Here is a 27522-nt window from a genome sequence, read left to right as displayed (position 1 = left end):
CCAGCTGAGAGCTCGCGGTCCTCGATTCGTCCAGAATGCACAGCTCGTCAACAGGCCAAGGGGCCCCTTGAGAGAAAACGGCCATTCAGACACGTCGGTATGGACTTTGAGCTGCAAAGGCAAGCACCGACTGGGGCGCTGACGTCCGGACAAGTGTGGTTCGATCTCCAGCTCGAAACGACGAGGATACTTGCGCAATGTGCGCCAAGGTCTCGACATGCATCTTGAGTTCATGCTCATGCTCATCATGCCGGGAAACGGGAGGCCTGTGCACTGCTGAAGATGCGGTGGGCTGGCTGGCTGGTTCAACAAAACATCGTCCGATCGTTCACTCGCTCGCTTGTCATGTTCTTGTCCTCGGGGCCACTCACGCGAGGAAGTCCTGCTCGTACGCATTGAGCAGCCAACACCCACGCCCGTGCCCACTGCCGAATCTGTAGCTGAGACTCGCTCACTCGCTCACTCACTGGAGAGACAGGCAGCCACGGGCACGCACGCCAGGGGGGTGGGCAGAAAGCCTCGTATGGAACGATGAAATGCCTGTGACACACATGCATGAGCTGAGGAAGGCGGGGCTGATGTTCGTTTCGTTTCGTGATCACCTTTTTCTTCCTGTGTTTACTTGCCAAACTGCTCTTCAAAAGCCCACCTGACCATGACCCTTTTCGCTCGCAACAGGCCGCCGGGCCACTTACAATGGTTCAACGGAATACAGTCCGTGGTCCAAGCTGGCTGACTGGCTGGCTGAGGTGTACTCGGTAACCCTCAGGCCACTCGTTCTAGTCCCTTTGTCCAGCCTCACCACCTCTTCTTCAAGGGTCTCCCCGCCTTTTCAGCTCCGAGTCGCTAACCAAGGTTGACCAAGTGCAGCTTTAGTTGGCAGGGATTGCCTTAACTTCGGTAGGGATCGCAGTCAACAAGCTCCAGGAAGCACAATAAGAGACGGAAGGGCCCGGAAGATCGCGTCATTCTGAAAGTGTCGGATACGGCGTGATGGGGAGGGAAGCCGAAGATAATCAGCATCAAACACTTGATGAGCTCCTGTAGATGCGGACTGGGCAAGATACTTGAAAATGAGAAGCTTGATAGAATCTGAGCCAGAAGCAGTGACTTCGATAAGGCTGATAGCGAAATCTGTCTAATTGACCAACTGACTTTGCCCCTATTCCTCCAATAGCAGCATGACTTCTGTATAACTAATCCTTCAACGACCGTGTTCCCAGCAGTGCCTACCAGAAGTCCCAATCACGTGAAAATGGCCGATCTAATGCGCCGGCCTAATGATCATGATACCTTTCAAGAAAGGGTCCAGCCATGTTCCTCGTTGTAAAGCTGTTCCTCTGGATCTGGCTGAATCTCCTTCATCCCATTGCGGATCACATCATCAGAGAGCTTCAATTCGCCCGAAGAAGCTGGAATGACCGATGACTCTCCCGCACGAGCCTCGCCCAAGTCTTTGACAACGTATGCATACTTCATTAGATGAGTTCCGAGAAAATTCCACACTCCAGTCGCTCCAGGAAATAGCAGTGCGAGTGATCCATTCTTGTACGAATCTTGGAGCACTGCGTGGCATCGGGACCAAACCATTTCCTCGTGTGGAGGGTTGCGCTCGCTCGGGTTGTCACGATCCAGGCAGGAGACGCAGACCTGGGGTAGGATAAAGGGCGGGGTCAGCAGTCTCGCCTGAGTGGCCAGGCCGGCAGTATTGTGAGTCGATTCGGGTTCAATCCAGTGGAAGGTTGCCATCATTTCGGCGAGGTCGCGGAGACGCCACATGGGTGCAGCCACGTATACATTCTTGCCTGCGCGAGAACGGATCTAACATTCCCCAAAAACGACTTGAACTGTCTTCTGGCCTGCGTTGATATCATCCTGCAGCTTGCTCCTCATCAGGGCAGAGATTTGTCCAACTCGCTCGACCAGGTTTGCCAAGCTAATTGGGGCGTGGTTGAAGTCTATCATGGGGTATTCGGCTCCTGGAGGTGTGTCTGGCAATGGATTGATTCGCACAATGATGGTCGAACACTGGTCCCATTGAAGATCAGGAATAGAGTCGGGGTTTGGTGCCTTGTCGGTGACATAGAGCACCCAAGAATTGCCCTCTTTGACCAGGACAGGCTCCGAACCCATCGTCTCGGGGGGTAATTCCAGAGTTGAAGGAGTCGAAGGCTGGGTGGAGGATTGTGAGTGGGAAGAGGCATGAGAAGATGCCATTGCGAACAACAGTAATGCTGGAGCAGAATACTGGAAATATTACAAACAACAAGGAAATGGATAATGTTCGAGCTAAGATGTGCTGTAGCCTAAGATGTGGTGAATGAAGTTGGATGGCAGACGAGAATGATGGGAGGACCAAGACATATGGCCACATCCTACCTCAGAGGTACTTGCAGATAGAGCCATCACGCAGTGATGCAGGTGCAGTTGAATTGAGGAAAGGACAACTGAATGTCGGCGAAGTAAACAGGAAACTAGGAATCAGAGCCGGGGACAATTGCGGGAAGGCACTCGGTGCTTAGGTGCCACCAGCCACCAAGGCTCTGGATCTGCAAGGCTTTGTTTAACTAGGCGGTCACGGCGGTCAACCTAGGGGCCACTTCGGAGGACCTGCCTTGTCAGCAATGGGCCTTAACTAGTCTCTTCCCCGCCAAATCAAAAAGAGCCCCTCAGGCACCAGTGCCCCCCCATTGGCTGAGCCTCCGACCGCCGCAAGCGCAGTGAATAGCAGAGAAGATTCAAGAAGTTTTTTGTGCGACTCAAGAGCCTGCGGCTCTCACCGTGCATTCCTACTCCTTGCTCGACTTCTCCCCTAGTGATACTCATCGGTTTCTCGGATCTAGTAACACCTCATCGGCTTAAATCGTTCTCATTCTCGCTCCTCACAACATGGCGCAAGCAAAAAGTGGTGAGCCTTACCACCCTCTCATGCGTATAGCCATAGTCTGACCGACCTTCTCATTGTGCAGGACGACCTCGGGTCTACTTCGACATCACAATTGGCGGAAGGAAACAAGGTCGGATAGTGTTTGAGCTTGTAAGTGTCGCAAATCCCGGCGTGAGAAGCGTGTGGACTGACCGCCATTGACAGTATAATGATGGTATGAGTTACTGTCCTCCCCGCTAGATCGCTCTCTTCCGCTAAGATCTCGTTCAGTGGTACCGAAAACGGCAGAGAATTTCCGGGCTCTGTGTACCGGTGAAAAAGGCATGGGACAACAAGGCAAACCGCTACACTACAAAGGTACAATACACTCAACATTGTTGGACGGGCTCAAGGCTAAGTGTACGGACTAGGGTCAATCTTTCACAGAGTCATCAAGGCGTTCATGATCCAGGGCGGTGACTTTACAAGGTTCAACGGAACTGGAGGCGAGTCGATTTACGGCGAAAAGTTCGAGGATGAGAATTTCGACCTGAAGCATGACCGCCCTTTCCTCCTGTCTATGGCCAACTCAGGTCCCGGTAAGACCATCAACACAGGAATACGCTTCCTCGAGTCTCCCGCTAATTTGTTCAGGTACCAACGGTTCGCAGTTCTTCATCACCACTGTGCCCACGCCCCACCTGGACGGCAAGCACGTTGTGTTCGGAGAGGTTATCAACGGCAAGAACATCGTACGAACCATTGAAAATCTTCCCTTGCAGTCAGATAAGCCTGTGGGTGGTGATGTGGTGGTGGAGGATTGTGGTCAGCTCGAAGGTGAGGCCTATGATAAAGCAACTCAGAAAGTGGCGGATCCAACCGGCGACCCATACGAGGACTATCCAGACGACCAGGGCGAAGGCTTGAAGGGAGAGGAATACTACAAAATCGCATTGGATCTCAAGGAATTTGGGAACAAGGCATTCAAAGCTGGAGACATCGGAACAGGGATTGAGAAGTATCAAAAGGCCCTCAGATACCTCAACGAGTACCCGGCAGCCAACGACAACGACCCCAAGGATCTCCAGAGCAACATGGATGCCCTGAGGTTCACTCTGCACAGCAACTCTGCCCTTCTCGCCAACAAGGCCAAGCGCTACGAGGAAGCCCAGAAGTGGGCCGGATTTGCCATTGATTCTATTCCCAAAGACGCCAAGGACACGGACAAGGCCAAAGTGTACTTCCGACGTGCACAGGCGCGGGTGGCGCTGAAGGACTTGGAGGAAGCACTCAAGGATTACGAGCAGGCGGCGAAGCTAGCGCCCGAGGACGCGGCGATCAAGACTGAGCTGGCCAGGGCGAAGAAGACTCTTGCCGACAGCATCAAGAAGGAGAAAGAGAGCTACAAGAAGTTCTTTACCAGCTGAAGCGTCGTCATAGATACCCAGGGTGTGTGGGTGGGTGTGGCTTGGTACTGGATCGTTTCGCGATTGAAAAAGGACAAAGCATGGCTCGGGACGTGCGCGGACACTGCAGAGTTTTTGAGGCATCACAATTTTTTGAAGCATCATCATCGTCGGCAGGCGTGGCTCTCTCCTGGTGCTTGGATAGGGTGGTAGGGTAGACCTCGCAATGTCTACTCCTTTTTCGAGTGGATGGTGGGCGTGGGGAGAAAAGGCAATGCATGAGCATGAGCTTGAACATGAGCATGAGGGCTGAAGGCGCAGACGGTAACTGAGTTATCTCTCGAAAACAACTACAGCTACAGTGAAAATCCTTGGTAGACTCAGATCAAGACCCAGAACCCGACCTAGACCAATTGATAATTAACCAGAAAGCCGGATCAGACCATGTTAGACCAGGAGACACGAGACGAGACATCAGATCACCACAATCATAGAACAAACAGACAGCTAGAATGATAGCAGCCATGGCGCGAAGATGACCAGAAACATAATAGACACACGACATGATTGATATCCAATAGATAGACGGCCTCTGATGTGCCCTCTTCGCTTTCTCCCGTGAATTCCTTGTCCATATAATCCCCAACCGATGCCCACCCAGACTCGAGCACCTTGATATAACGCCCATGGATCTCTTGCCCGTGACTTTTGAATGTGCTCGGACTCTCACGGCTGACTTCTCCCCTGGGCATTGCCCTGCGCAAGGTTCCCCGTACTCCGCCCAACCTTCATTTCCTCCCGCCACGTCGTCCGCTCCTCCTGGGCCACCCCGGGCCCTTTGTACACACTCCCATACCAACCGCTGGCCCAGCTCTTGCCCTGTTTCGCGTTGTCGCTCTCCTCTGTGCCGCGCTTGCTCTTCGCCGAGGCCGTGTACCTTCGGCGATACCACTTGCCGTAGGTCAGTAGATAGTAGAGCCTGAAGCACAGAAAGGCGAATTTGTCGTGCTCCAGATCTTCTGGGTACTCGGCACCCAGGTCGACCGCGGCGGCAATCCCCGCCATAATGGCGACTTCGTGCGCGTTGACCAACGTCCAGCTCGCGGCGTAGCGCACCCTCCTTTGGCCCTGGAGGAACATCATCCACGGCACCACGAACAGGTAATGCGTGTACGAGTGGCACAGTTGATGCCACCAGTCCTTTCTGAGGACCTTGCTCTCGTCAATCTCGTCGTCGCTCCACAGGTGCCCATCTCGGTCTTTGTTGAGGAAGATCGTCTGGAACACATGGTCTTCAAAAGGCACCTTGTCCGGGAACTGCGACTGGTAGTTGGTGGTGTCGAAGCACATCTCCAGCTTGGATCTGTCCTGGTCATACATCTTGATGTAGTACATTGGGCGGAAATTGTCGGCTCCAAAATCACAGCGCGACGACTGATCTTTACCACCTAGGGATCTTACGGCAAGAGATTCCGAGTAAAAGTTTTGGTAGTGCTTCTTCATATAAGAGGAGTCGGTATGCGTGATAGTGATGTCGTCGGAGAATTTGGCAGAGCCAAGGACTTTGCGTTCTCGCCAGGAGGAAGTGGACGAAAGAAGGCGCTTGGCGGTGTCAGCGAGGCAGCATAGGACTATTTCATCGTAGTGCTCTTCGAACGTGGGCGCGTCCCGGTCACCGCCAATGGGGTTGTGGTGGTCGGGAGCTGGTGTACGCTGTTTGAGAGAAACGACAACGCCGTTAGATGTCGAGCGGTGGAGGATTGCTGCAAGTTCAGTCGAGAGGCGGACCGTCACACCGCGGGAGACGAGGTCTTTGCGCCATGTCTCATAAAAGTCGCTGAAGTTGGGAAAGACGACCATGGGAGGATGATTGGTCGCTATGCTGACAGGGTCGTAAGGAAACCACATGCCATAGGTGGGACTGGTGCATAGTCGCTCAAGCATGATTGAGGGTACATTGGGAGCTTCGTTGCCCGTTCCCAGAAACAACGCCACCATAGGCAAGGCGACGGTGTTGGTGAACTCCTCAGAAAAGAACCACAGCTTGAAGAAGACCTTCATGGGGATCAGTGCGAAGAAGATCTCGAACCAGCGCATAAATTTCAGGGCAAAATTGAGGCGTTTAATCTCCTTCTGATGCCGAGCTAACAGGTCTGTTGGGAAGACATTAGTCCAGAAGGTGTCGTCCTTACCGAAGGAGACTTGAAGGTTGACCGGGTCAGCGTGGTGTCCCTGGCGAGCGAACATGGTCAAGGTGTGGTGGAAGATGTAACTGCCGCCTTGAACACCTTGATTGAACCAGCTGGCCCCATGACGATCCTTGTCGAGGGGACAGGAGAAGGCTTGACCTCCGCAGTAGTCGACGGCGTCGATGAGAGTGATGTCGTATTTGTCGGGGTGCTGGGAGAGATGGTATGCCGTGGACATTCTGGAGAACACCACAATTAGTGACTGACCGTGGGAAAGGCAGGAAATCTAAGATGTTACCCAGCAGCGCCCGCGCCGACGATGAGAACCCTCTTGCGACCAGCCTGATGCTGGGAATCGGACGGTTTCTGGGCCATTGTGGAGGCGTTAATGAGGCTATCTCGCTCGACGTCGCGGTGGAAAGGAGTGTTGTCCATCAAAGGGGTTTGGACAGAGAGAAGAGGACCATTGGGGTTAGGGAGAGTGTAGCTACATGGTCATAAAGACGTTGTTGATGGTGGTGGTGGTGATGGACAGCGGATGGAGGATGATCCGTACACTTTGGAATGGCGACGTCATGACTTTCAGGAACCAGCATCCCAGCATCTCACCTTCTCACCTTCTATCTCTCACCGCGTGGGTGACTTGTCATCTGTCGTCAAATCTCCTACATTTCGGTTCACGGCTCCTGTTCCCCCTGCGTCGCATCTCAGATCTCCCCACCTTCGCGAATCGGTCTCTTCCAACTCGCCACTCTGCGATTGGGGTCATTGGACACCGATGGCTAACTTGCCAATGCCTCATTGCCTCTCCTGCACTGCAGTCTCGTGGACTCCCAATCTTGCCAGCCCCGAAATGCTCTCTCGAAGCATTGTAGACTTCAAGCTCATTCGTATTGAAGGCTTTTGGGCGCCGACCTTGTTTTCTAAGGCTGTGGAAAGATCATTCCTGGTTGAAGCGGTTGTAGGCAATTGGAAGCTCCATTTTTCAGACCAGAAACTATGCCGAGCGTCCGCAGCTAGCTGAGCCTGAGCTCCCTCCCGCACAAGTGGTAGAGCCACCCTAGGCGGCTTACGGAGTAGAGGATCGTCGGCCCGCGGTCAAGATGCGTTCCAAACCAGCACTCTTATCTACCTCGTACAGAGTCACAGATTCACCATCATCAAGGTAGCCTTGCGCGTGCATACAGTACTATCATATCAATTGGAGTCGGCATTTTCTTTTGTCACAGAATACTCGCCAAGCGAGTCGTCCTGGTGCCTCCGCCCTTTGACGAGCCTCCAAGACCGCGTCTCTTCATATTGTCCTACATCTCAAATAGACACCGATTGTACCTTGCCCCTAGATACTCGCCACTTATTACATCCGCCAATCTAGAAAATGGCACTCATTGCCTTTCTCCACCATGGCCAAGTCGCGACCTTGGCCCTATACGCGTTGATAGTCTCCCAATCGTGCTCGCGACGGCCTGTATCCAGATCGATCTGATCCAAACGAAGGAACCCTTGACGTTTCCAGAGGTAGCCACAGACCCAGAAGAAAAGCACCACTGGCAGAGCCAGGTAGGCCTTGAAGAAGTCCTCGGCGCTGGCCAGATCGGTAGTGAAAGGAGGAGCGATGGCAACGAAGAACTGCGCTGCCAGCGCGATGAAGATGAGGAATATACCCAGCCATGAACCCCACACACCGCCAATCGCCTTGAAGGGAATCTCATCCAGCGAACGTCCGGCGTGCTTCCACGCTGCTCGGAAACGGATGTGTGCCTAACCCCGAAAGTGTCAGAAAAGGAAGAGGACTGCAGAGAGTATGAGACGATTGGTGTCCGTGAGACTTACCACGCAGATAGAACCCCAAGTGAAGAGAGCAGCAAGCCCAGACAGCGCAAGCAACCAGTCAAAGACAATGCTGCCGGATGACGCGAGCACGATGTAAGCCAACCCGCCAAACGCCAAGTTGAGCGCCACGGAGAACAGTGGCCGGCCCGATCGATCGATGTAGGCGAAGATCTTTGGCGCATAGCCCTGTTGAGCGAGGGCAGTTAAGGTGCGCGAACCGCCATAGACGCTGGAAACACCGATCGACACGACCGAGACGAGAATAACGACGTTCATGAAACTGTCATAGCCGATGAGACCAGCATCGAGCGGACCAAGCACGAAAGGCGATGTGCCGTCGGCGTACGGGTTTGACGCGTTGAGGAGACGGTCGTCGGTAGAGCTGACGAGGAGTCCGACAAAGGTGAGTCCGAGAATGTAGAACCTTTCAACCACGTTAGCTGGGTAAGACCCTGAGGGGAGAGTCTCTCTCGTCTCACAAAGTAATACGCCAGAAGACCTGTTTGATGGCGCTCGGAAGGGATTTGCCAGGGTTCCTGGACTCGGCGGCAGCAAGACCCACGAGTTCGGTGCCAGCAAATGCAAAGGCCGCCGTGACAAAGACGGAGCAAAAGCCACGGAAACCATTTTGGAATGCACCAGGGTCATACCACAGCCGGGCACCCCAGTACTCGTGATATATACCGTTGGAAGGGCCGCCACCGCAGATGAGGATGAGAGCAACAACCATGAAGATGACAGTCGCCAGGAGTTTGAAGAGAGACGCCCAGAATTCCTCCTCAGCGTAGCCCAGGGTCCCGAAGATGTTGACAAAGATGATGAAGACCCAGAATATGGTGATCCAGACTGCTACACTAATGTCTTTGTTCCAATACTGGACGGTGAAGGAGCAAACTGTCAATTCGAGCGGGAGGACGATAACCCATTGAAAGACCTGCCCTGTGTCAGCGGACCAGTATCGCCCATGGTCGGGATGAACCACGTACGTAATTCCAGCCCATTGCGAAGCCCCATGAAGGGTCAATCTTTCTCATTGTCAGCAATGTGGATTCAAGGATTGTGGACTGGCCTGGGAACGTGGACATACAAAGCGAACCGAGTATGTGTAGAAGCCTCCGCTGATAGGATACATGACGGCCAGTTCTCCCAGGGCATAGACGACATTGAAGATCATGACTCCGGTGATGAGGAAACAGATGAGGACCGAAGCTGGACCGCCTCGAGTCAAGGCTCCTCCAGAGCCCACGAAGAAACCAGCACCAATTGAGCCTCCGATGGCGATCATGTTCAGGTGACGCGACTTCATGGAGCGGTCAAGCTCCTCGACACCCTCACCCCGTTCGCCTGCAGCAGATTGTCAATGCCATGTTCGAACTCAACATATACAAGAGAGACAGAGGCTTCTTACGTCTCCGGAAACTGTCGATGTTGAGGCCATTGCGGGTAAGGAAGTCCTTTTCCCGGAGGCTCTCAGCGTCGAAGGCATCTCCTGAGGCTTGTCTGGAGAAGGAAGCGCCTTTCTCGGAGTCCGTGGGCGACTCCTGCGCCACGGAGTATTCTTTGGGCGCGTCTGAGCTCATTCTTACCCCAGGGGGCAGTCGGCGAGATGGGGTCGACACGAAGAGAGCTTGAGGGGAAAGATAAAACGCGATGGGGAAGCTGATTCACTACTATCGAACTTGGGGGAATGTACTCGAGAGAGCTCAGTTGAACAAAGCTCTGAAGATCGCATGCAATCGAGCAAGAAGAGGAAGCAAGAGCAAGAAGGACCAGGGACCTGTTCGCGCTTTTTTATTCCCACCGCCCCATCTCCCCCGTCCGTGAGTTTTGATGGAGGGAGGGGGGTATCATCGGTTGTCAAAGGATGCAGTATCTCGCTATCTCTTGGTTTTGCCATCCCTCCATCCTTCCTCGTGTGTTCGAGGCCGTCTCACAAATCACACAGGTGGGATTGTATTCAATCTGCATGGCGGCTTGGCCCGATCAACAAGGGTCACGTCACTACTGCTGATAGAGGAAGTCAATCGAAGACTTGCCAGGAAGCCAAGAGGTTACGACCAAGAGATACTACGCCTCGGCGCGGAGGCGATACCACAGATCACGGAGGAGGCACCGCTTTGGAGCAGCGGGAGCGGAGAATCGATAGGAGAAAGATCGACCAAGACATGACAAGTTTCCTTGGCTCCCCCTCCAACGGCGAATCCGCAACGTGCGCCGAGGTCTTGGTTGTTCTGGGCGGAAGCATCAGCCAAGCACGGGCGGTGGAATGGATCCCACTTGTGAAGCCCGAGAGGAGAAGGGAGAGCCGGGCCAATGGACGGTGGCTGAAGGCTGATGGCTCGATTTGACGGTCGGCAGCGATGGTCTCGTTTGGTGTTTTTGGTGTTTTGTCGCCTGTCGCCTGACAAGTGGCTGGTGGCTGGCCATCACCAACCATCAACCATGGCTGGTTGTCTGCTGTCATTGAAGGTGTGAATCAGTGAAACTCTATTATCAACACAATTCACCTCGTGGGCTTCGACAGAAAAGCATATGACGCTGTCTCTTTCCACCTCGGAACTGAAATCTGGAGATTTGCTTGTCGAAAGTTGGGGATCCTTCTGGTTCTGTTGTCTGCTGGTCCTTTTTTTCTTCCCCTTATCATGCCGAGCAAGCCAAAGGGGAAGCTTTTATCTAGCTTTTGGGTTCAACCTGCTTTGTTGGATTGGCGACAAGCCTTGTCTCGTGAGGAGTTTCTTGGACGACATGCATATCATCATCCCACGCTTACAGAGAAGCCATGAGCGAAATCGACCGATGACTTTGTGCGGCTGGCTGCCTTAGTGCTACGTCGGGGTTCTACGAGGTACTTGTACTTGTCGTGAACACGAGCATGAGTATGAGCATGGCATGACACGACATGACATGACAATAATGAGCATGAGCACTCATCCCGCAGGTATGCATGTATGTACAAGTATGGACATGGGGCCAAGGTATGGTATGTGTGCATGTATGTATGTAGGAACCTTGGCTATTGCGCGGTCATTCCCTCCCAGTCTTATTGGTGCACTTCGTACATACAAGGGCTCTCTGCTCTTGACTTGATGACCACTTTGCTCCTCTGCCTTGTGCATGTCTATGCGCATCCCCCCAGCCTCGCGATAAGTCTACACCATCCCACACCACACCACACCACCCTCTCACCCACCAACCCACCCGCATACACATACTCGTTAGTACCCGTTAGTAGTAAAACCACCAACGCGGCGTCAAAAAGGCTAGATAAAATATACCTCGTACCTACTACCCATCGACCTCCTCTCTCATTTCAAATCTTGCATTGCGGTCCGTTCGAGGATGAAAATAGCCCCTTTTGCCTTTTTTTTTTTTCTCTCGACGGAACGGAGAGAGCGGGCGGAGCGGAGTTTTTGTTTTTTTGTCAGCATTGTCCGAAGCCGACGCGGACTGACTACTAGGTAGATGACCACCTGGAGGGGGGGTAACGTTACGTTTTTGTACAGGTAAATGTCCACATCTCACACGCATACATACGTACAAACGGGTACAGGTACATGCATAAGTACAAGTCCAAAGTTCAAACGGGTAGATCGGCCCCTTTGCTGAGGTGCAAGGGCTCGCTCGCTTAAAAAAGGGGGGACTAAAAAGAAAAGATAAACGAAAAACATGCACGCACACACACTCACACTGTGGAGCAGAGAGATGGAATGATAGAGTGACAGAACAATACAGAGTGTGTAACGAGTGTGTTCGAACGGCGAGGCGAGGAGGAACAATACTCGGTACAAGACATGTGATGCATGCATTTCAACAAAATATCAAACGTCGACTAACAACAAACAAGCATTTTTCTCTGCCTAGTTCAAATGTGCCATGGTTTCCGGTTGTTATCATTCTGTATCACCATCGTCCGTTCCTCGCATTCTGGACTTGCACCGCCGCTCCGATACCCAAATGCTTCTTCCCTCTTCCCTCACTCTTACGCCACATGAATCTCCCAGTGTGCAGGCACACGGAACACACCGTCCTGCTTCTGCGCCTCCGCCTGGCCCAACCCCAGCCCGTCAACCTTCCACTTCGCGGCACTCCACTCGACGTCCTTGAGCTTGAGATCTTCACCGTAGTGGGCGCTGATCTTGTGGGTCAACGCCTCATACTCCTTGGCCGACTTGAAGAAGCCACCCGCCCGCTGGAGCGCGAGCTTGAGCAATCTCAGGTGTCGACGCACGATTTCGAGCTCCTCTTCCCGGTTCTGGAACGAGCGCACGTGCTTGTGGTCTCCGTTGACTTGGCCCTGAGAGCTCGTGCCGTTCGTTGTGGCCGACTTCTTCAAGCTGATGTCGACATCCAGCTCGTAATCATCGTCGTCGCCAATATCGGCCGCATCGGCATCAACCAATTGCTTGAGGGCCGTAAGATGGACATCTGCCGCTTTACGCAGGTAAAGAAGGGCGCTCTGCTCAGTCGCCTTCTTGGTTGCAGGATCCTGCTTGCCGGCCTCAGCCAGGAGATGGTTCGCATACCCGGTGTAGAGTTCCGCCAGCAGATTCCAGCACGAGTACAAACGTGGGTTTCTCGAGCCGTGCACGCGTTTGATGTTGTAGACAATGTCTTCGCACAAGCGCAAGGCAGGTTTGTAGTTGCCGGCACTGAACTCCGCTTGGACAAGGCGGAAGCCCAGATCCAGAATGGTATCCTGTGGCCAGGAACTCTGACCCTCGCGTGACGTCCAGAGTGTATTGAGCAGCCAAGAGAGACGGGAATAGTCCTTGTGCTCGCCGATCAAACTGATGAGTTCGTTGAGTTCTGAGAGCTGTGCTCGAGCGATGTTGATGTTGTTGTTCTTACAGATATCGAAGACCTCAGCCAGAATCTGTTGGGAGAGCGCAAGCATCTCACTCTGGACCTTGGGACTGCTGCTCTTGTACGCAAACTCGCCTCTTCCGGCCGTCATCAGGCATAGCTGGAACCCAAGGCGGATCTCGGTGGGGTCATCAAGACCTTCATGCGCCATGAGGAACTTGAACGTGCAGGTCGCAAGGTCAAGGGCCTCCTGATCTTTGTTCTGCTTCAACAATAGACGAAGCTGGTCGACTGCGGCGTAGCTGGCGGCAACAACAAAACTCTTAAAGTGGACGTTTGGATGCTCGGCGGCATATTTGGTGATGACATTGACAAATGCTTTCAGAGCTGTGCGCGACACCGCCTTGGACACCGAGACTTCGGTGGCAGCGAAGAAATCAATCAGCTGCGTCTCAATAATGGCAAAGTCTTCGAAGCGCTTGTTTCGGACGAGAATATGGCGCAGACGGGCCGCATGGACAAAGACCGCTTGCAGCTTCGCCTTGGCCTTGATGGACCTGACAAACCGTTCGTAGAACAAGTGTTCCTAATTGAGTTCAGTCAATGTCATGAGACATGTATTGTAGGGAGCAGATGGCAATGAAATTGTTCGGGTCTCAAAGTTGGGGGGGTACTTACGGCCACCAGCTCAGCAATGTTGTGAGCAATGCTTAGGGTATGATCACTGCGAACGTGGTACTCAAAAGCGGCAATGAAAGCGAAGCAAGCTCGCCCGATTGTCGCACCGTAGAATGCTGAGGTCTTTGGAGCAGATTTGTAGATGGCCTGGAGTTTGAGATCCCGTACAATCTCCAAGGCATAGCGGCGGAGGTCGTAGCTGATGAAGATGGTGGCGAGGAAATCAGCCACGTAAACCAGCTCTTCCGTTGTGCGTACATTCAGGACGATATCCAAAATCAGGGACCGGAGTTCCTTGATGATATGATCGGTCTTCTGTTGCTTGTGGTAGATGGCAATCAGTTGCTGAAGTTGCTTGAGTGTCTTCGTCTGCGTGTATTCATGCGCTCGGCGACTTGATATGTATTTTTCAAACAACAGCGACTCAGCCTTCTCAACCGTCTCTTTGCTCAATGTCGTGGACTTTGTTGAAGTGATCTGCTTGATGTAAAGCTCCTTGATCATACTCTTGGATCGCTCGATGGTCTGGACGGACACCATGCCTGAATGCTGCGACACGATCTCGAAGTAGCGGATGGATTCAAACCTGTGGACAGCTGTCAGCGTACAATAACCAAAAACGATGACATTCAAGCCATGCTCTTGTAAAAGTGGACGACTCACCAATACTCTTGACTCTTTGAGCACGCCTCAGCTAGTGCGCTGGTTGTGACAACGGAGATGACGGATTTTTCTCCATAATACTTGAAGCAAGCTTCGCGAATCTCTCTCAAGATCTTGACGTGTTGGTCGACATCCAGCTTGGTCTCTTCCATAGAAGTGTAATACTTCTCGAGCAGGCGTTGGACGACTACCGCATCAGCGAACTGTTCATATTGAGTGCCAAACTTGATGAATGTCGCCGCAATTGACTTGAAATGGATCAACGCTTCCGTGAATCGCCGACTTTCATAGAAATGCTCGGCGACAATAATGAGAGCACGCAGAGCATCTCTCTGGCTGATCAAGTCACCTTTGTTGACGGCGTTGACAATTTCCAGGTAATACTCCACCCAATACCTATGAACAATATGGTGGGTCCGACAAGTGTCTGCAAGAATATAGAGCAGGTTGATAGTCTTCTTGTCGTTCTTGCCATAGAAGTTGCGGTAGTCAATCAGCAATTCCTGATAGAAGCTGATGATGCGGTCGTGAAGGCCGTGGCGTCTCAGGAACGACACATACATGTCAGAGTATTTAGCCACAGCAGGGTTGTCGATGCTGTGAGACTTGTGATGAGCACGGTAGAGTCTCAGGTAAATCTGCTCACTCTGGTCCAGGACCTGGTGTTGTTCGTAGCATTCTGCAAGGCGCACAGCGAGCATAACGCTCTCGGTGGAGAATTTGGAAGGCAGAGTAATGCTCTCGAGTGCATCGTTGAACAATCCAGCCCAACCTTTCTTCATTGTGCTCTCGAGAACTGTTATAGCTTGCGCATACCGACTTTGCTCAATGTAGATCGCCGTCAGTGACTTGGAAAGTTCGAAGGTGGAATGGGTAACCTCAGAGGTAGTTGTGATGGTATGTTCAAAGACCTTCAACCTTGCAGTTAGCACCCATTTGTAAGTGGCAACGGGTTTGTGCCGCGCTCTCAGGCAATTGCAACATGACTTACCTCACGTATGGTAACCTCGGTAGATTCACTGACAGTCGTGGTTGAAGATTTGATTATCTCCATAGACGTGGCAGTGATTTGCTCTTCGATCTCGGAGATGAAGGTGGTTTCGCTGACGTTTCTGTAGTACGCGAAACATTTCTGATAAACCGACAGAGCTACCGTGTTGAGCCTGACGGTCTTCATGACGACGGCGATCTCTTTCAAAAGTCGCACGATGGACTCGTACATTGAAAATTCGCTGTGCTCAAACTCCTTCCAAGCAAATAGAAGGACAGAAGAAGCTTCATCAACGCGGTTGCGAGAGTGCAAGAAGCGAGCATACGCCAGCATCAACTCTAGCTTCTTCTGGTGCCACTCCAAGGTCCTGACACTGGCACAATGCTCGGTCAGTTTCCACCAGAGCTCAATGTACAGTTCTTCGGCCTTTTCATAGTCCTCGCGTTTGATAAACTCCGCGGCACGAGTAAATACGCCTTCAACCAGCGCTAAGGTGAGGGACTCTGCGGTTTCTTCTTGGTAACCAGCAAACAGCTGTGAATGGCAGTTAGCTCAAGGCCGAGTACGGATGGGAGGATAGAAATGAGGGCAGCGAGGTGAGATCAGTGCTGCTGGGAAGGCTCTGACTTACGGATCCCTCAAAAGTATCAATGTGTTCCTTTTCCTTGCGTTTGCGGAGGGTGACATCCAGACTGCGAGATACCTTGTCACCGTTCTCCTGGACGGTTTGATCATCCACGGCGGACGAACTGGTCTTCTGCTTGAACTCCTCGGTCTTTTCGGTTTCGCCGATAAAGACGTAAAGCTCGCTCAATTGTCTGTAACACGCCGACACTTCCCTCGAGCTCGCGCCGTAGCGGTAGGTATAGGCGGAGACGAGGATTCGCAGGGTTTCCTCTCGATAAGTCGTGATCTGGCTTCTGCTTCTCGTGACCAAGCCCTCTGTCACCCGCAACAGGCAGAGACAGAGTTGGACAACGAGATCGTGATGCGAACCCAATATCTTTGCAGCAACCTTGATTGAAGTCATGTACCAAGACGCTGCATCGTGGAGTCGAAACAAGGTTGTCTCGTATATCTTTGCAACGACGATTGCTGCCTGTAGGACGCAGGCGTGGTCCTGGCCGAATAAGTTCGTGCGAACACGATAGGCGAGGGCATGAAGCTCTGCCGCCTCATTGGGCGATGTCTGCGCACGCCAACAAGCCTCCTCAAGGAGTGCCAACGTCACAGTCGACGGGAAGATGCTCGCCAACTCTTTGGGGATATCGAGATCTCCCCCGCGCTTTATCAATGAGGATTGCTTGAAATGAACAATCCAGTATCTCACAGTATACTCAAGCAGCTGGCGAGAGTGAGAGGGACGATGGATCCTGCCGAAGTCTAGATAATCCAGCGTAGGCTCTTGATCCTCTCGGAGAGAAGTCTTCGCATGTATCAGAATACGGGTGAGCATATCTCTGTGTCGATCTTGGAACAGGAAGTACTCTTTCGACTTCTCGGCGGCTGCAATCAAGGCTGTTTTGATGGCCACATGTCTGATGGCTAACATGCCTTCGCCCCTAACAAGGAACGGGGCCACAGATGCGGTCAGGTCGCGCAATTCGACGATTTTTTCATCCATTGCAAGACGGGTTGGCTGTGCCTGGAGTAACAGCTCGAGTTCCGAAAGCAGTAAGGGCCTCTCAGCAGCCAGGGTAACGGAAAGCAAGTTTTTCGCTCGTGCATCGATGCGAAGCACCGACATCAGTCTCTCCACTAGATTTGGCACAGTCTTTGGACCAGAGACGAGGGTTTGCAGAGCTTCATCGAATGTAGAATGGACTTTTTGATGTCCTATGTATTGGGTGGCAAGCCACGCCCACAGGATAGAACCATCAGCGGCGGCTGCAAGTTTGTCGATGGCAGATTCTTGGGCGCCATCTTCAATGGCGGCAAACGACCTGTTGTCGCCGAGTTCTCGACGCACAATGGTACGGATGTCATCAATCAGAGTTTCTGTCGAGAGTTTGACGTATTCGGATTTCGAATGGGTCGCCTCCAAGGGTTGGGAGAAGCGTATCAATCGCAAGCCAGGTATCTTGACGGCTAGGTCATGGAGCTTGTTGGCAACAGCATGAGCGTGGGATCTTTGTCCAGAGATCTCGTCAAGGCCGTCAACGACAAGGACCAGAGTATTTGTCTCGTCCTCATCAATAGCTGACAGCACCTTTTCAAGGACGGACCACAAGATTTCCTCATTCCTATGCAAAGCGTTGGAGTCCTTGAATTCGTGATATGCTTCAGCCAAGGCTTTGTACAAGTGGATATCTCCAATCCGCTGAGATAGAATCTGCCACAAGAGTGTCTTCAGCAGTGCGAAAGAGTTTGCCTGAGCAGGGATGTTGCTGTTGAAGAAAAAGCTCAGAGGGAAGACCAGCTTGCGGCCAATAGGTCGTTGGAGTCGATCGACAGTCCAATTGGCCAGCGTCGTCTTGCCTGTGCCAGTCTTGCCTTCGACAATGAGCGAGCTTTCCCCATTGCGCATGAAGTTTGTCAAGTGGGATTGGAACCATGTGCAGGTAAATTGCTCTGGTCGGCTGGCAATGTTGATGTTGTTGCTAGCCAAGAATGCCAAAACAGTGTCTTGCGGAGCCAGCCACGCCTGTAAGGCTTCCAGGACATGAGTCTCTTTCAAGCCACTGGCCGTCAAGCTGAAGTTCCACATATCTTGAGAACACTGCGAGACTCGAGAGCGGAAACTCTCGATAGACGTGCTAAATGTGGAGAAGATGTCGAGATTGGTCGACGAGTTGTTCCCATGGACGATCTGCCAGAACGTAATCGCGACTCCAGTCACGATAGACAGGAGCTCCGAAAAGGCTTTGGAGAGGTTGTCGGAAATGAGTCGAGATGTAGTAATGATGTCGACGCGCTTCAACAGTGGCGACAATTCGAGACCGAACTGGTAGAAGAGGTTGAAAACTGTCTCCAATGCTGGAGCATTGTCGCTTCCAAGCTAAAAGAAGGGTCAGCGCAATCGAGCTTCTATGGCGGGGGAGAAGCAATAACAGTGATATAGAAGGACTTGTGCTTCTGCAAAGGTGTCAAGGGCTTGCATTCAAAGCAGTAAAAGAAGTGAGACAGTGAGTTTGAGTGGAAGCAATGGGCTAAGTAAATGAAGAATAGGAAGAGGCATAAAAATAGAGGACAGCGTACCTCCAGCAATAGCAAACACTGCCCAAAGACCAAATTTGTAGCTGCGTTGATGTCAGACTCAAAGGTTGAAATGGCAACGTTAAACCTGTGGACTTGTTCTGCGAAGTGTTGTGCGGCGATCAGGACACGATCCCAAGAACCACCTCTGTGAGGGAGTCTGATGAGTCTTTCATCTCGAATCCATTCAAGAAGTCCAGTAATGGAAGTGTCAAACGCATAGCCGCCGAAGTTAGAGCCAAGGACACGGTAGGCATGGTTACGGGACGTGGCCAGCTGCTCCTTGACTTGCTCTAAGCCGCCGAAGGAGGACGTACGATCAGTCCCAGCGCGTGGTCGCTGTGTAAAGACAGACGGCATTGGCGTAGCGGACTGGACTGTGCTGTCCGGGATATCTGGAGGGGCAAGTGCCGAGTATGAGCCTCCATTGACGCCATTGGTTCCGTTGATACCGTTGGATATGGAAGAGGTGGATGTGTACTCGAAGCCTTTGGTCGACGAGGTACTGACGTGTCGAAAAGAAGAAGTGGCAGAAGGAGCCATGATAGAGTGTTTGTCGGCCTTGAGAGCCGAAGAGTCCTGTCCTGTATGGAAGAATCCAGTTAGAAAACAGCTTTCCGGCTGGGGAGGGGAACTTTATACCAAACGGTTGCCGCAATAGACCAAGCATCTTGACAGTCCCTCCTAAGGAAGCCAAAAGATGTCACTGAGCCGGCTCCTATCCTGACGATGAAAACTGAGAGGCGGGGAACGCGGCCATCCTTGCGCAGAGCTATATACTCCAAAAAGCGAGAGAGCCACATTCGGTCCTGGAAGGTTTTCACTTGTGCCGTGTGTCATTGGACGTATTTGGACATATCCTCAGCATTAGCTGCTGGGCAATGCTCTCTCTCGACCCGGTCGAAAAGAGATGGCGGAGCATGTCGGGTCTGCCGCCAGGAGCAAGTGTCACCACATCCATGAGATCGTCTTCAGCTCTTCTGCAAAGGCTGCATTATCGGCCCACCTAACACGTAATTGCGAAAAGCTATCGACGATGGCTCTTGGTCCTCGTTCACCTTTCTGGGATGATGATACTGATAATACCAACGTGTGATGTGTCCCCACAGACCACAACCTTCGCACAGCTCTCTTTTTCCGCCAATATGCAAGCCACCCCCCGTTTCGGACAGGCCGGTCAAGGGTAGCGTAGGGATTGAAACATCGTCATCCTCTTTGCAAGCTCTTTGATGGGTATTCGCACGGCGAGGTGGAATGAGATACGTAAAGAAGCTGAAAGCATCATGTTGGCCGCATCCTGGAGTTATCCTAGATTCGGACATATTCGCTTAGCCGACGACATCCAGCGAACTCTTCTAATCTCGAGTTTCTCCACAGTCACGTCAGGTCCTTCTGCCATGAATCTAATGGGAACAGGATAGAACATATGCGTTTTGTTGCCATGGGAATAGAATTGAACCGTTGTACTCGTATTCATCCTGACGGCAGTGGTCTGAGGAGACCAATCCCACGACCACGTCTGTTTGTTCCACACCCGAACAGGCAATGCGAAATGGACATGGCTCATTCGGGGCGCAGTCTAGGTTGCGCCATCGCTAACCGTTGAGGCCATGGGAAAAATGACTGAAGACTGCGTGCTGTTCCACTACTGCATAGTTTTAGTCAAGGTGGACTGAATACGTACACTTTCCCCTCACCTGAAGTAGACCCGGGACGGCACCGAATGGGTGGGATACTGCAATGTGTAGTCCAACTAGATGGGCGCGAGATGTTGCTCTCAAAGCGTCATTTTGGGGGGTGATAGTCAGGCCAGCGAATGAAGATCGTTGCGGTCGTACGTCTTCATGAGATGCAGATGGTGATGGAAGTTTTGCAAACTGATGTGGATGACCTTCAATCGCAGCCTGCCATACAAAGGAGAGAAGGGTTGAGAATGAGTTTTCGTCAGTCGTCGGATAGACCCACTAGCTGGAGGGGTTCCCTAGGCTTCTGGTGGTCTTACCGGCGAGCTACTGGAAGACTAGTGGAGGCTACCAAGGGCTACTGGGAGGTTACTGGGGGGTAAGCTAGGGATGCCGAGCCCCGGAGCCCGGGGGGTTCCAGGGCCTAGTGAGCCTTTCAAGCTTCCCTGGAGGCCCGCCAATCGCATCGGTAATTCGGCTGTGTCCTTCCCCCCAGTAAGTTCTTTAGGGAAACGGCCATGCTGATCCAGGGCTCCCCGCATCCCGAAGTGTCTTCACTATGCCAAGTATGGATGACCAGCGAGGCCAATGCATGCAGCCTCGTTGGATGTGGAAAAGCTGCTATCCGTTCAGTACGTAAAGAATCCACGGGACGCTTTCTTCCACTTTTATTAGGTCCCCCTGCCACTGCTCGTCTTACACAAAACTGTACGAGGTACTTTCGACAACCGAACTGGGGCTTGGATCAACCTATTCGTTCCGTACTTGTCCTGCCGTCTCCATCTCAAAGCCTGCCTCCTCTGGACGCTCCGTGAGCAAGCCTAGCTCTTGAAGAAGCAGACAAGCACAAGCCACCCAATAGCAGCGACGACACCTACCCTCTCTCGGGGCCGTCCTATGCTGAGACGCTGTGTGTTACACTTCGTCTCAGCGCTACGAGCTGAGTCCTTCACATGTGAAATTTCTGTCCACAAGAGTTCCAAAAGGCACAATGCCGGCATACGAGGTTTTGGCCCATGTCGAGCTCCTACAGAATTGCGTAATGCGGAGAAAGCAGGCCGCGGAACGATGGTCCCCGATCATCTTAAGCAAGAGAGAGAAATCATAATACCGGCAAGTCCTCGATCCGGCTTTGATGGGTCCTTGGTGCCCGCTGATCCTTTCCCACCGGGCTTAGGAACAATGATTGGTGCTCAATTCTGCTAGAACCCTCCTCGGGTGCTCTACAGAAGATCGTCCATAAGTGGATGCAGGAAAAGAGAAGGGAAAGGGTGATGTCGGTCTATACAAAGGGTGGAAATGAATTGCAGGGGATCGAAAAGCCCATGCACATACCCTGTTCGCCAGCGCCGCTAAACAGCTCTACCCTCCATTGACAGAGTGGAGCTTCCGGAATACGCCTTTGCGGAGTTTTGCGAGCACGGTGCGATTGTAAGAGGAGAGCTGTGGAAATATCTTCACATGCTTCCAAGACTTTTGGGCATGGGATCGTGGTTAGACCAGCTTTGCGAGGCATTCATGAGGAAAAGACTGACCGTGATGAAAGTTCCCGCATGTCCTAGCCACAACTTCTCATCTCGAAGAACCTGCTTTGATACTCTCCAGCCCAGAGATCCACGTCAGGACGACCACCCTGACATGGAAACAGCTCCACCTCACCTCTTGAGCGTTCCACTCTGTGTCTGAAGTATGTGGCTTTGGGGATGGAGGGTTTCAAGCCCCCAGGTGGAAGACACACCCGAGCCGTGGCGGTTGGGTTTTGCCAATGTCAAGATTCATCCCTCGTTGCTCATCACTTTCACAGCTTTTGGAGGGCAAAGTATGCCCATCTAGGGTGACAACGTCAGCCGTCATTCTACTGAGCCCTACTAGGTAGATACTTGCACCAGTCGATGTCTCTCGATCGGAGTCTCCACATTATTTCGACTCTGGAAAGCCGGTTACTAGGCACCGACACTGATTCCCTCGTCTCGAAGCAAGGCTTGTCGGTAGCGAGACCCGTCATCTCGCATGTGAAGATCCTTTCCACGCCAGTGCTACAAATTCTTTGGCGAGCCTACATGACTTTCCATATTTGCCCAAGGAAAAACGACCATTCAAGTTGCTGAAGACCGGAAATGCAGATTGATTGGTCCAGGCTCCAAATTCATCCAGCAATAGGAATACACGGAGCGACCTGGATGGTGGCTCAGAGACGATCTCAAATGTCCCACTCAGAATATGAGCGAATTGGACGAACCAACGACGACAGCAGCATCCTTACAACCTTGGGGGTGATGCGCGGCGTCGAACAGGGGACTTCGCTTGTGGGATCTCATGATGCAGACAATTGTTGTCGACTTCGCATATCTTCTGGCAGCTCTATCAATGCGCAGGAGCACGAAGCCCATCCGAATTCCGCTGGGATCCCTGAGTGGCATGCCCTTCTGCTACCTGGAATCTATTCTCCTTGGTATTATCCGAGAGCCTCTAGACTTCGTCTCTTTGACCATTCGAATCCCTTTCTAGGCCTCCACCACCCGCTCACCCCCTGGGGGTGGATGCAGTCCTCGCCGCATGATGCAATATACCTATAAACATCTGTATCGGTACCACTAGCAACCATGTTGAATGCCAGCCCTGGCGTTCGGCGTACATTGATCTCTCGTTCAGTGGTCCGCGACTGCGGTTCAGGTAGTCCTCGCCACCCAGGTTGCCAGTCAATTTCCAAGACATCGCCATGTCGTCGTAGCCGGCTAGCTTGTTGTCCAAGATGCCGCATGGTGTCTTGATCTGATCTGAGCCAACATTGCCGTTCTCCTCCAATGCTATCTGGACAAAAAGCGATGTTTGATCCCAGGTCGCCTGGAAAATGTCAGCTCCAGATCCACGTCACATCTTATCAGGTAGTATCGGCCAATGTTTTGCGAGAGTTGTCGCATGTCTGGATCCGGTTGTTCAGTGATCGTGAGACCACCGAAACCCTGGCTTGGGAAAGCAAGGGCCGTAACCCGTACCGCTACGCAGGCAAATACTGGGACGACGAAGAGTCTCATGATGCTGGCTAGACTTGCGGTGGCAGAAACGGCGCCGTTCAAGCTCGAGACTTACCTTTCCATGTTGTAACGGCCCTATTTATATTTGAATGATACTCGTCATCCGTCCAGCCATAGAAGCACTCCCCTCCGCCGAATTAAAATGAGGTCAAGGAGGTCAGGTGCGGGGAGAGAAAGTGGTTCCCTGTTGCTCATGCTTTGAGACCTACGATTTCGAGAAAGGCTGGTGATCAAGCGAAAGTTGAACGCGACGAGTACACAGCACAACCCAACGACAGTCATGGTGGGGACTGAGGAAGCAGATTGGCTCGCAACAGGGGGATCGTCCTGGAATGAACAGCGAGCTGACGATGAGAATAAATGGCTGGTGAATAAGCCTGCTCTGGGGCAGAGCTCTCCAACATTTCCATGATCTCAAGCATTGTCGGATGCTATCGCGAAGAGTATTTTTTTTCGAAGTGTCTTTGTTTGTTGTTGATTGATAGATGGCTGCACGCACCGCACATAACAGATGCCTCGCTTACTTAAGCATACCACAGTTACGTGCGAGGACAGTCTGTCCTAATTTCCCTTCCAAGTAGGCTTCCTTTTTCTCTCCAGACAGGCTTGGTCACACTCTTTGGAATGCATCACCCACCGAGCAGGATAGGTAGGAAGGTAGATCTGATATTCTACCCCTTGTGTGATATACTTGGCCGCGTTTGATGGGTTGCCAATTGGCGTACCGTTCTCCACGCATCCGCACACAATCTAGGAGCTTCCAGTTTGGCTTAAGGTCCTCATTTTCTGGCCAATCAACTAAACTGCCCGCGAAGTCCTCTTGGTCGACCTGTTTTCAAAGAATGTACCTCTCCCTGTTTTGGCCGTTGGTACCACTGACGATATCTAACTGCAGTGTCAACATGGTAAGAGCTAAGTGGACATGCATCCTGGACGAGCAGAAGGTCAAGAGATCCTCGCACGCATTGGCTGTGATTGGCAGCAATGCCTACATCTACGGCGGAGAGATTAAACCACGGGAACCTGTCGACTCGGATGTGGACGTAGTTTCTCTCGGTGAGGGTCAGTTTCAGAGGCTCGGATCCTCCCAACCTGCTAAAAGTTGACATCTTAGCAGTTCAGAACAATGAACATTTGGTGTCAAAGATCACGGCATCGAGTTCAGGCCCATCTCCGCGGGTGGGTGTTCTTTCGACAGTCGTGAATGGACAGTTCTATATTTTTTCTGGTCGGGGAGGGATTGCCATGAGTCCAATTGAGGAGAATGGCTCGCTGTGGGCTTTTAATCCATTGGGAAAACAGTGGTCGCTCATTGCTCCTAAAGACGGATCTCTGCCATATCCCGAAGGTCGAAGCTACTACGCGTTGACATCCGATGGTCATAATACCCTCTTCCTCCATGCTGGCTGTCCGGAAAACGGTAGACTTCGCGATCTTTGGTCCTTCCAGATTGCGGATCAGACATGGAAACGGCTGGCTGATGCCCCAGAGCCTGAACGGGGAGGGCCCTCCATCGCATACGCGGACGGCAAGCTGTATCGCATGAATGGCTTCGATGGCAAGACTGAACAAGGTGGCAGCCTTGACATATATCATATCGCCGACGATACTTGGACAACTGTGCCGTATCATGCAGACAGCCGCTCTGGTCCTATAGCTCGGAGTGTAAGCTGCCTTGTGCCAATCACGATTTCGGACAAATCGTTTCTGGTTACCCTGTTTGGCGAGAGTGATCCCAGCAATCTTGGCCACCAAGGCGCAGGAAAGATGCTTGACGACATCTGGATTTTCCACCTTGACACGTCGGCTTGGACCAAAGTGGACATACAGGGTGAAAATCGACCTGCTCCGCGGGGTTGGTTTGATGCTGATGCCTTGCGTAGCTCACCATCGCCCAAGGTGGTGATCCATGGGGGTCTTGCGGAATCTAACGAGCGACTTGGGGATCTCTGGACGCTGGAATTTGACGATGAATGAATTTATTCTGCGAATTTGGCTTTGCATGTATGTTGAGGTATGTTGGTTCAACCGATAACGCCACCGGATTCCAACTGTCTTTAAAACCTGGTGGTTCGAAGTCGTTCAAGAAAGGGTAATTTTGTTAAGCCAATTGGTCACTTTTGATGTTATCCATCTAGAATGTGGTCGGTAGAATGAGCAACTCAATAGGAGGAGGAAATGTTCCATCACGTTCAAGCATAATCAACCCGACGGAATAGTCGCCGGAAATGTTCCGCCGCGACATCGGGGCAACAGCGAGTGCGGAGAAATTCCCCCCCATTTTGACTTTTGCGTCTAGCGGGCAATCCACCTGCCACTCACCCACCAGCCGCAGTTCAAGACTTGAAGGGCAATCAATCAGAGATATAAAACCCAAACACCAATCCAAAGTCGTGAAGATCCAGCTCTGAACGGCCCCTCGAAAATCCATTTTCTGTTCTTCCTTGCCCCCCCAAGAAATCTCGGCAGAACATGTCTGCCAAAGTCGCCCTGGTCACAGCCTCGTCGGCAGGCCTTGGCGCCGCCACGGTCAAGGCTCTGGCCCCTTACTTCCGCGTGGTGGTCAACTACCACTCGCGGCAGGAGAAGGCCGACCAGGTGATCAAGGAGGCCTCGGCGATTCAGCCCACGTACAGCACGCAGCAGGGCCAGCCGCGCTTCCACGCCATCCGGGCCGACGTCTCCAAGCGCAGCGAGATCGAGCGCCTGGTGCACGAGACGGTCGCGCACATGGGCCGGCTCGACGTCGTGGTCAGCAACGCGGGCTGGACGCGGCTGACCGACTTTATGGACCTGGAGCAGCAGGTCGTCGAGGACGACTGGGACCGCTGCTTCAACGTCAACGTCAAGAGCCACCTGTGGCTCCTCTACGCCGCGAAGCCGCACCTCGAGAAGACGGCCGACTCGGACGAGCGCGTCGGCGGCGCCTTTGTCACCGTGGCCAGTCTTGCTGGCGTCCGTCCCAGCGGGAGCTCCCTCTCGTACAGTGTCAGCAAGGCGGCCGCAATTCATCTCACAAAGGGCCTGGCCATGATTTGCGGCAAAAAGGTCCGGTGTAATAGTGTTAGTCCGGGACTCATGATGACGGAATGGTAAGTCAGTTGGTTATGGCTCTTGCTTCTGTCTTCCTTCCATATTACGTGCTCTGGGCAGCAAAAAATACAATGACGATGCTGACTTTTTCTGGCCACAGGGGCAACCAATTCCCAGAGTCAAAGGTCAAGGCCACAGTCGACAAGGCCGCCTTGAAATCGACGGCTACCCCGGAGGACGTCGCCGACCAGATCAAGACGTTGGTGCTGAGCAAGTCTATTACGGGCCAGAATATCGTCTTGGATTGTGGTATTGCGATATGAAATGGCTCCCTCCCCGTTGTTAAAAGTCGAACCAGAAATACATCTATTCTAACCCCGTTTTTGTATCACAAGCCACTATCATTTAGCTGGTGTCAGATCAGGACCGATCTTGCAGAATCTAGAATCATCAGGATCCTTCTCGTCGAGGCTCCGAGCTCAAAGCTCGCACCAAATTCAAGGTGAACCACATGTTCTTGACATATCCATCACTTTTGATATCGTGAATACCTCCCACCCTCGCCATCACCCTCGCTCGGCAGCTTTCACAGCTTCGAGATATCTGTCCACAAGCCGATCGATCGCTCCCTGAATACCCCGCTTGAGGGCTTCAGCATCATTCCACGACCCGTTCTGAACCCGGTGTAGCTCGTTCCACAGTCCCGTAACCAGGTCCATCCCTGCTTCCTGTGCCCGTCGGCTCTGCAGATTGACCGCCCTCCACTGGTCCTGGAGTTGGTGATATCTCACCAAGAGAGCCCGGGTGGCGGTGAGCGCACATGTGGCCAGCCTCTCCACTTCGGCGCCGTCGAGTGAGACGCGAAAGTCGTCGGGGACAGCCAACCCTGGCGACGGCATCTTAGAGTAGGGTTGGAAATCCGTCGAGGGCAGACGGGTCGTATCGTGTCCATGGAGAGGAGCTGTGCTTGGGCCTGGGCTATCGCTTGTCGTTGTGCTCGTGCTCGTGCTCGGTCGGACCATCTCGGCATACAAGGATCTTGCACATTCATCGAGTTCGTGGAGAAGCCAGCGGCGGAGGTGCAGCGAAATCTCGACTGTTTCCTCTGAACTTCGTTGCATCGCGGGTGAAGCGTGATCATCCATGAC

The 27522-nt window shown here is 52.5% G+C and overlaps 9 protein-coding genes across 9 annotated transcripts; 3 read left to right on the top strand and 6 right to left on the bottom strand.

Annotated features, from left to right (window-relative positions):
• Positions 1-1296: 1296 nt before the first annotated feature.
• On the bottom strand, positions 1297-1779 carry Z517_11651 (uncharacterized protein; the record flags this gene model as incomplete). Its single annotated transcript, XM_013423235.1, has 1 exon — positions 1297-1779. One exon carries the CDS (start codon positions 1777-1779, stop codon positions 1297-1299), a length of 483 nt encoding a protein of 160 aa, XP_013278689.1.
• Positions 1780-1821: 42 nt separating this feature from the next.
• Positions 1822-2217, bottom strand: Z517_11650 (uncharacterized protein; the record flags this gene model as incomplete). The annotated part of the gene is made up of 1 exon (XM_013423234.1): positions 1822-2217. One exon carries the CDS (start codon positions 2215-2217, stop codon positions 1822-1824), a length of 396 nt encoding a protein of 131 aa, XP_013278688.1.
• Positions 2218-2889: 672 nt separating this feature from the next.
• Z517_11649 (uncharacterized protein) lies at positions 2890-4293 on the top strand (the record flags this gene model as incomplete). Its single annotated transcript, XM_013423233.1, has 6 exons — positions 2890-2908; positions 2970-3037; positions 3092-3101; positions 3158-3244; positions 3298-3465; positions 3521-4293. 6 exons carry the CDS (start codon positions 2890-2892, stop codon positions 4291-4293), a joined length of 1125 nt encoding a protein of 374 aa, XP_013278687.1.
• Positions 4294-4998: 705 nt separating this feature from the next.
• Positions 4999-6836, bottom strand: Z517_11648 (uncharacterized protein; the record flags this gene model as incomplete). Its single annotated transcript, XM_013423232.1, has 2 exons — positions 4999-6700; positions 6760-6836. 2 exons carry the CDS (start codon positions 6834-6836, stop codon positions 4999-5001), a joined length of 1779 nt encoding a protein of 592 aa, XP_013278686.1.
• A 996-nt stretch (positions 6837-7832) lies between these two features.
• Positions 7833-9874, bottom strand: Z517_11647 (uncharacterized protein; the record flags this gene model as incomplete). Its single annotated transcript, XM_013423231.1, has 6 exons — positions 7833-8222; positions 8295-8718; positions 8774-9228; positions 9281-9319; positions 9382-9638; positions 9703-9874. 6 exons carry the CDS (start codon positions 9872-9874, stop codon positions 7833-7835), a joined length of 1737 nt encoding a protein of 578 aa, XP_013278685.1.
• Positions 9875-12273: 2399 nt separating this feature from the next.
• Z517_11646 (uncharacterized protein) lies at positions 12274-19167 on the bottom strand (the record flags this gene model as incomplete). Its single annotated transcript, XM_013423230.1, has 6 exons — positions 12274-13683; positions 13776-14361; positions 14439-15349; positions 15430-15963; positions 16061-18427; positions 18628-19167. The coding sequence occupies 6 exons, from the start codon at positions 19165-19167 to the stop codon at positions 12274-12276; spliced, it is 6348 nt and encodes a 2115-aa protein (XP_013278684.1).
• A 5076-nt stretch (positions 19168-24243) lies between these two features.
• Z517_11645 (uncharacterized protein) lies at positions 24244-25318 on the top strand (the record flags this gene model as incomplete). Its single annotated transcript, XM_013423229.1, has 2 exons — positions 24244-24403; positions 24459-25318. 2 exons carry the CDS (start codon positions 24244-24246, stop codon positions 25316-25318), a joined length of 1020 nt encoding a protein of 339 aa, XP_013278683.1.
• Positions 25319-25813: 495 nt separating this feature from the next.
• On the top strand, positions 25814-26697 carry Z517_11644 (uncharacterized protein; the record flags this gene model as incomplete). The annotated part of the gene is made up of 2 exons (XM_013423228.1): positions 25814-26433; positions 26535-26697. 2 exons carry the CDS (start codon positions 25814-25816, stop codon positions 26695-26697), a joined length of 783 nt encoding a protein of 260 aa, XP_013278682.1.
• A 243-nt stretch (positions 26698-26940) lies between these two features.
• Positions 26941-27519, bottom strand: Z517_11643 (uncharacterized protein; the record flags this gene model as incomplete). The annotated part of the gene is made up of 1 exon (XM_013423227.1): positions 26941-27519. One exon carries the CDS (start codon positions 27517-27519, stop codon positions 26941-26943), a length of 579 nt encoding a protein of 192 aa, XP_013278681.1.
• Positions 27520-27522: the final 3 nt, after the last annotated feature.

Source organism: Fonsecaea pedrosoi (genome assembly GCF_000835455.1).
Source record: "Fonsecaea pedrosoi CBS 271.37 unplaced genomic scaffold supercont1.8, whole genome shotgun sequence".
Taxonomy (NCBI): Eukaryota; Fungi; Ascomycota; class Eurotiomycetes; order Chaetothyriales; family Herpotrichiellaceae; genus Fonsecaea; species Fonsecaea pedrosoi.
Note: the sequence above shows the minus strand (reverse complement) of the source record. Positions and strands in the feature narration are given on the sequence as shown.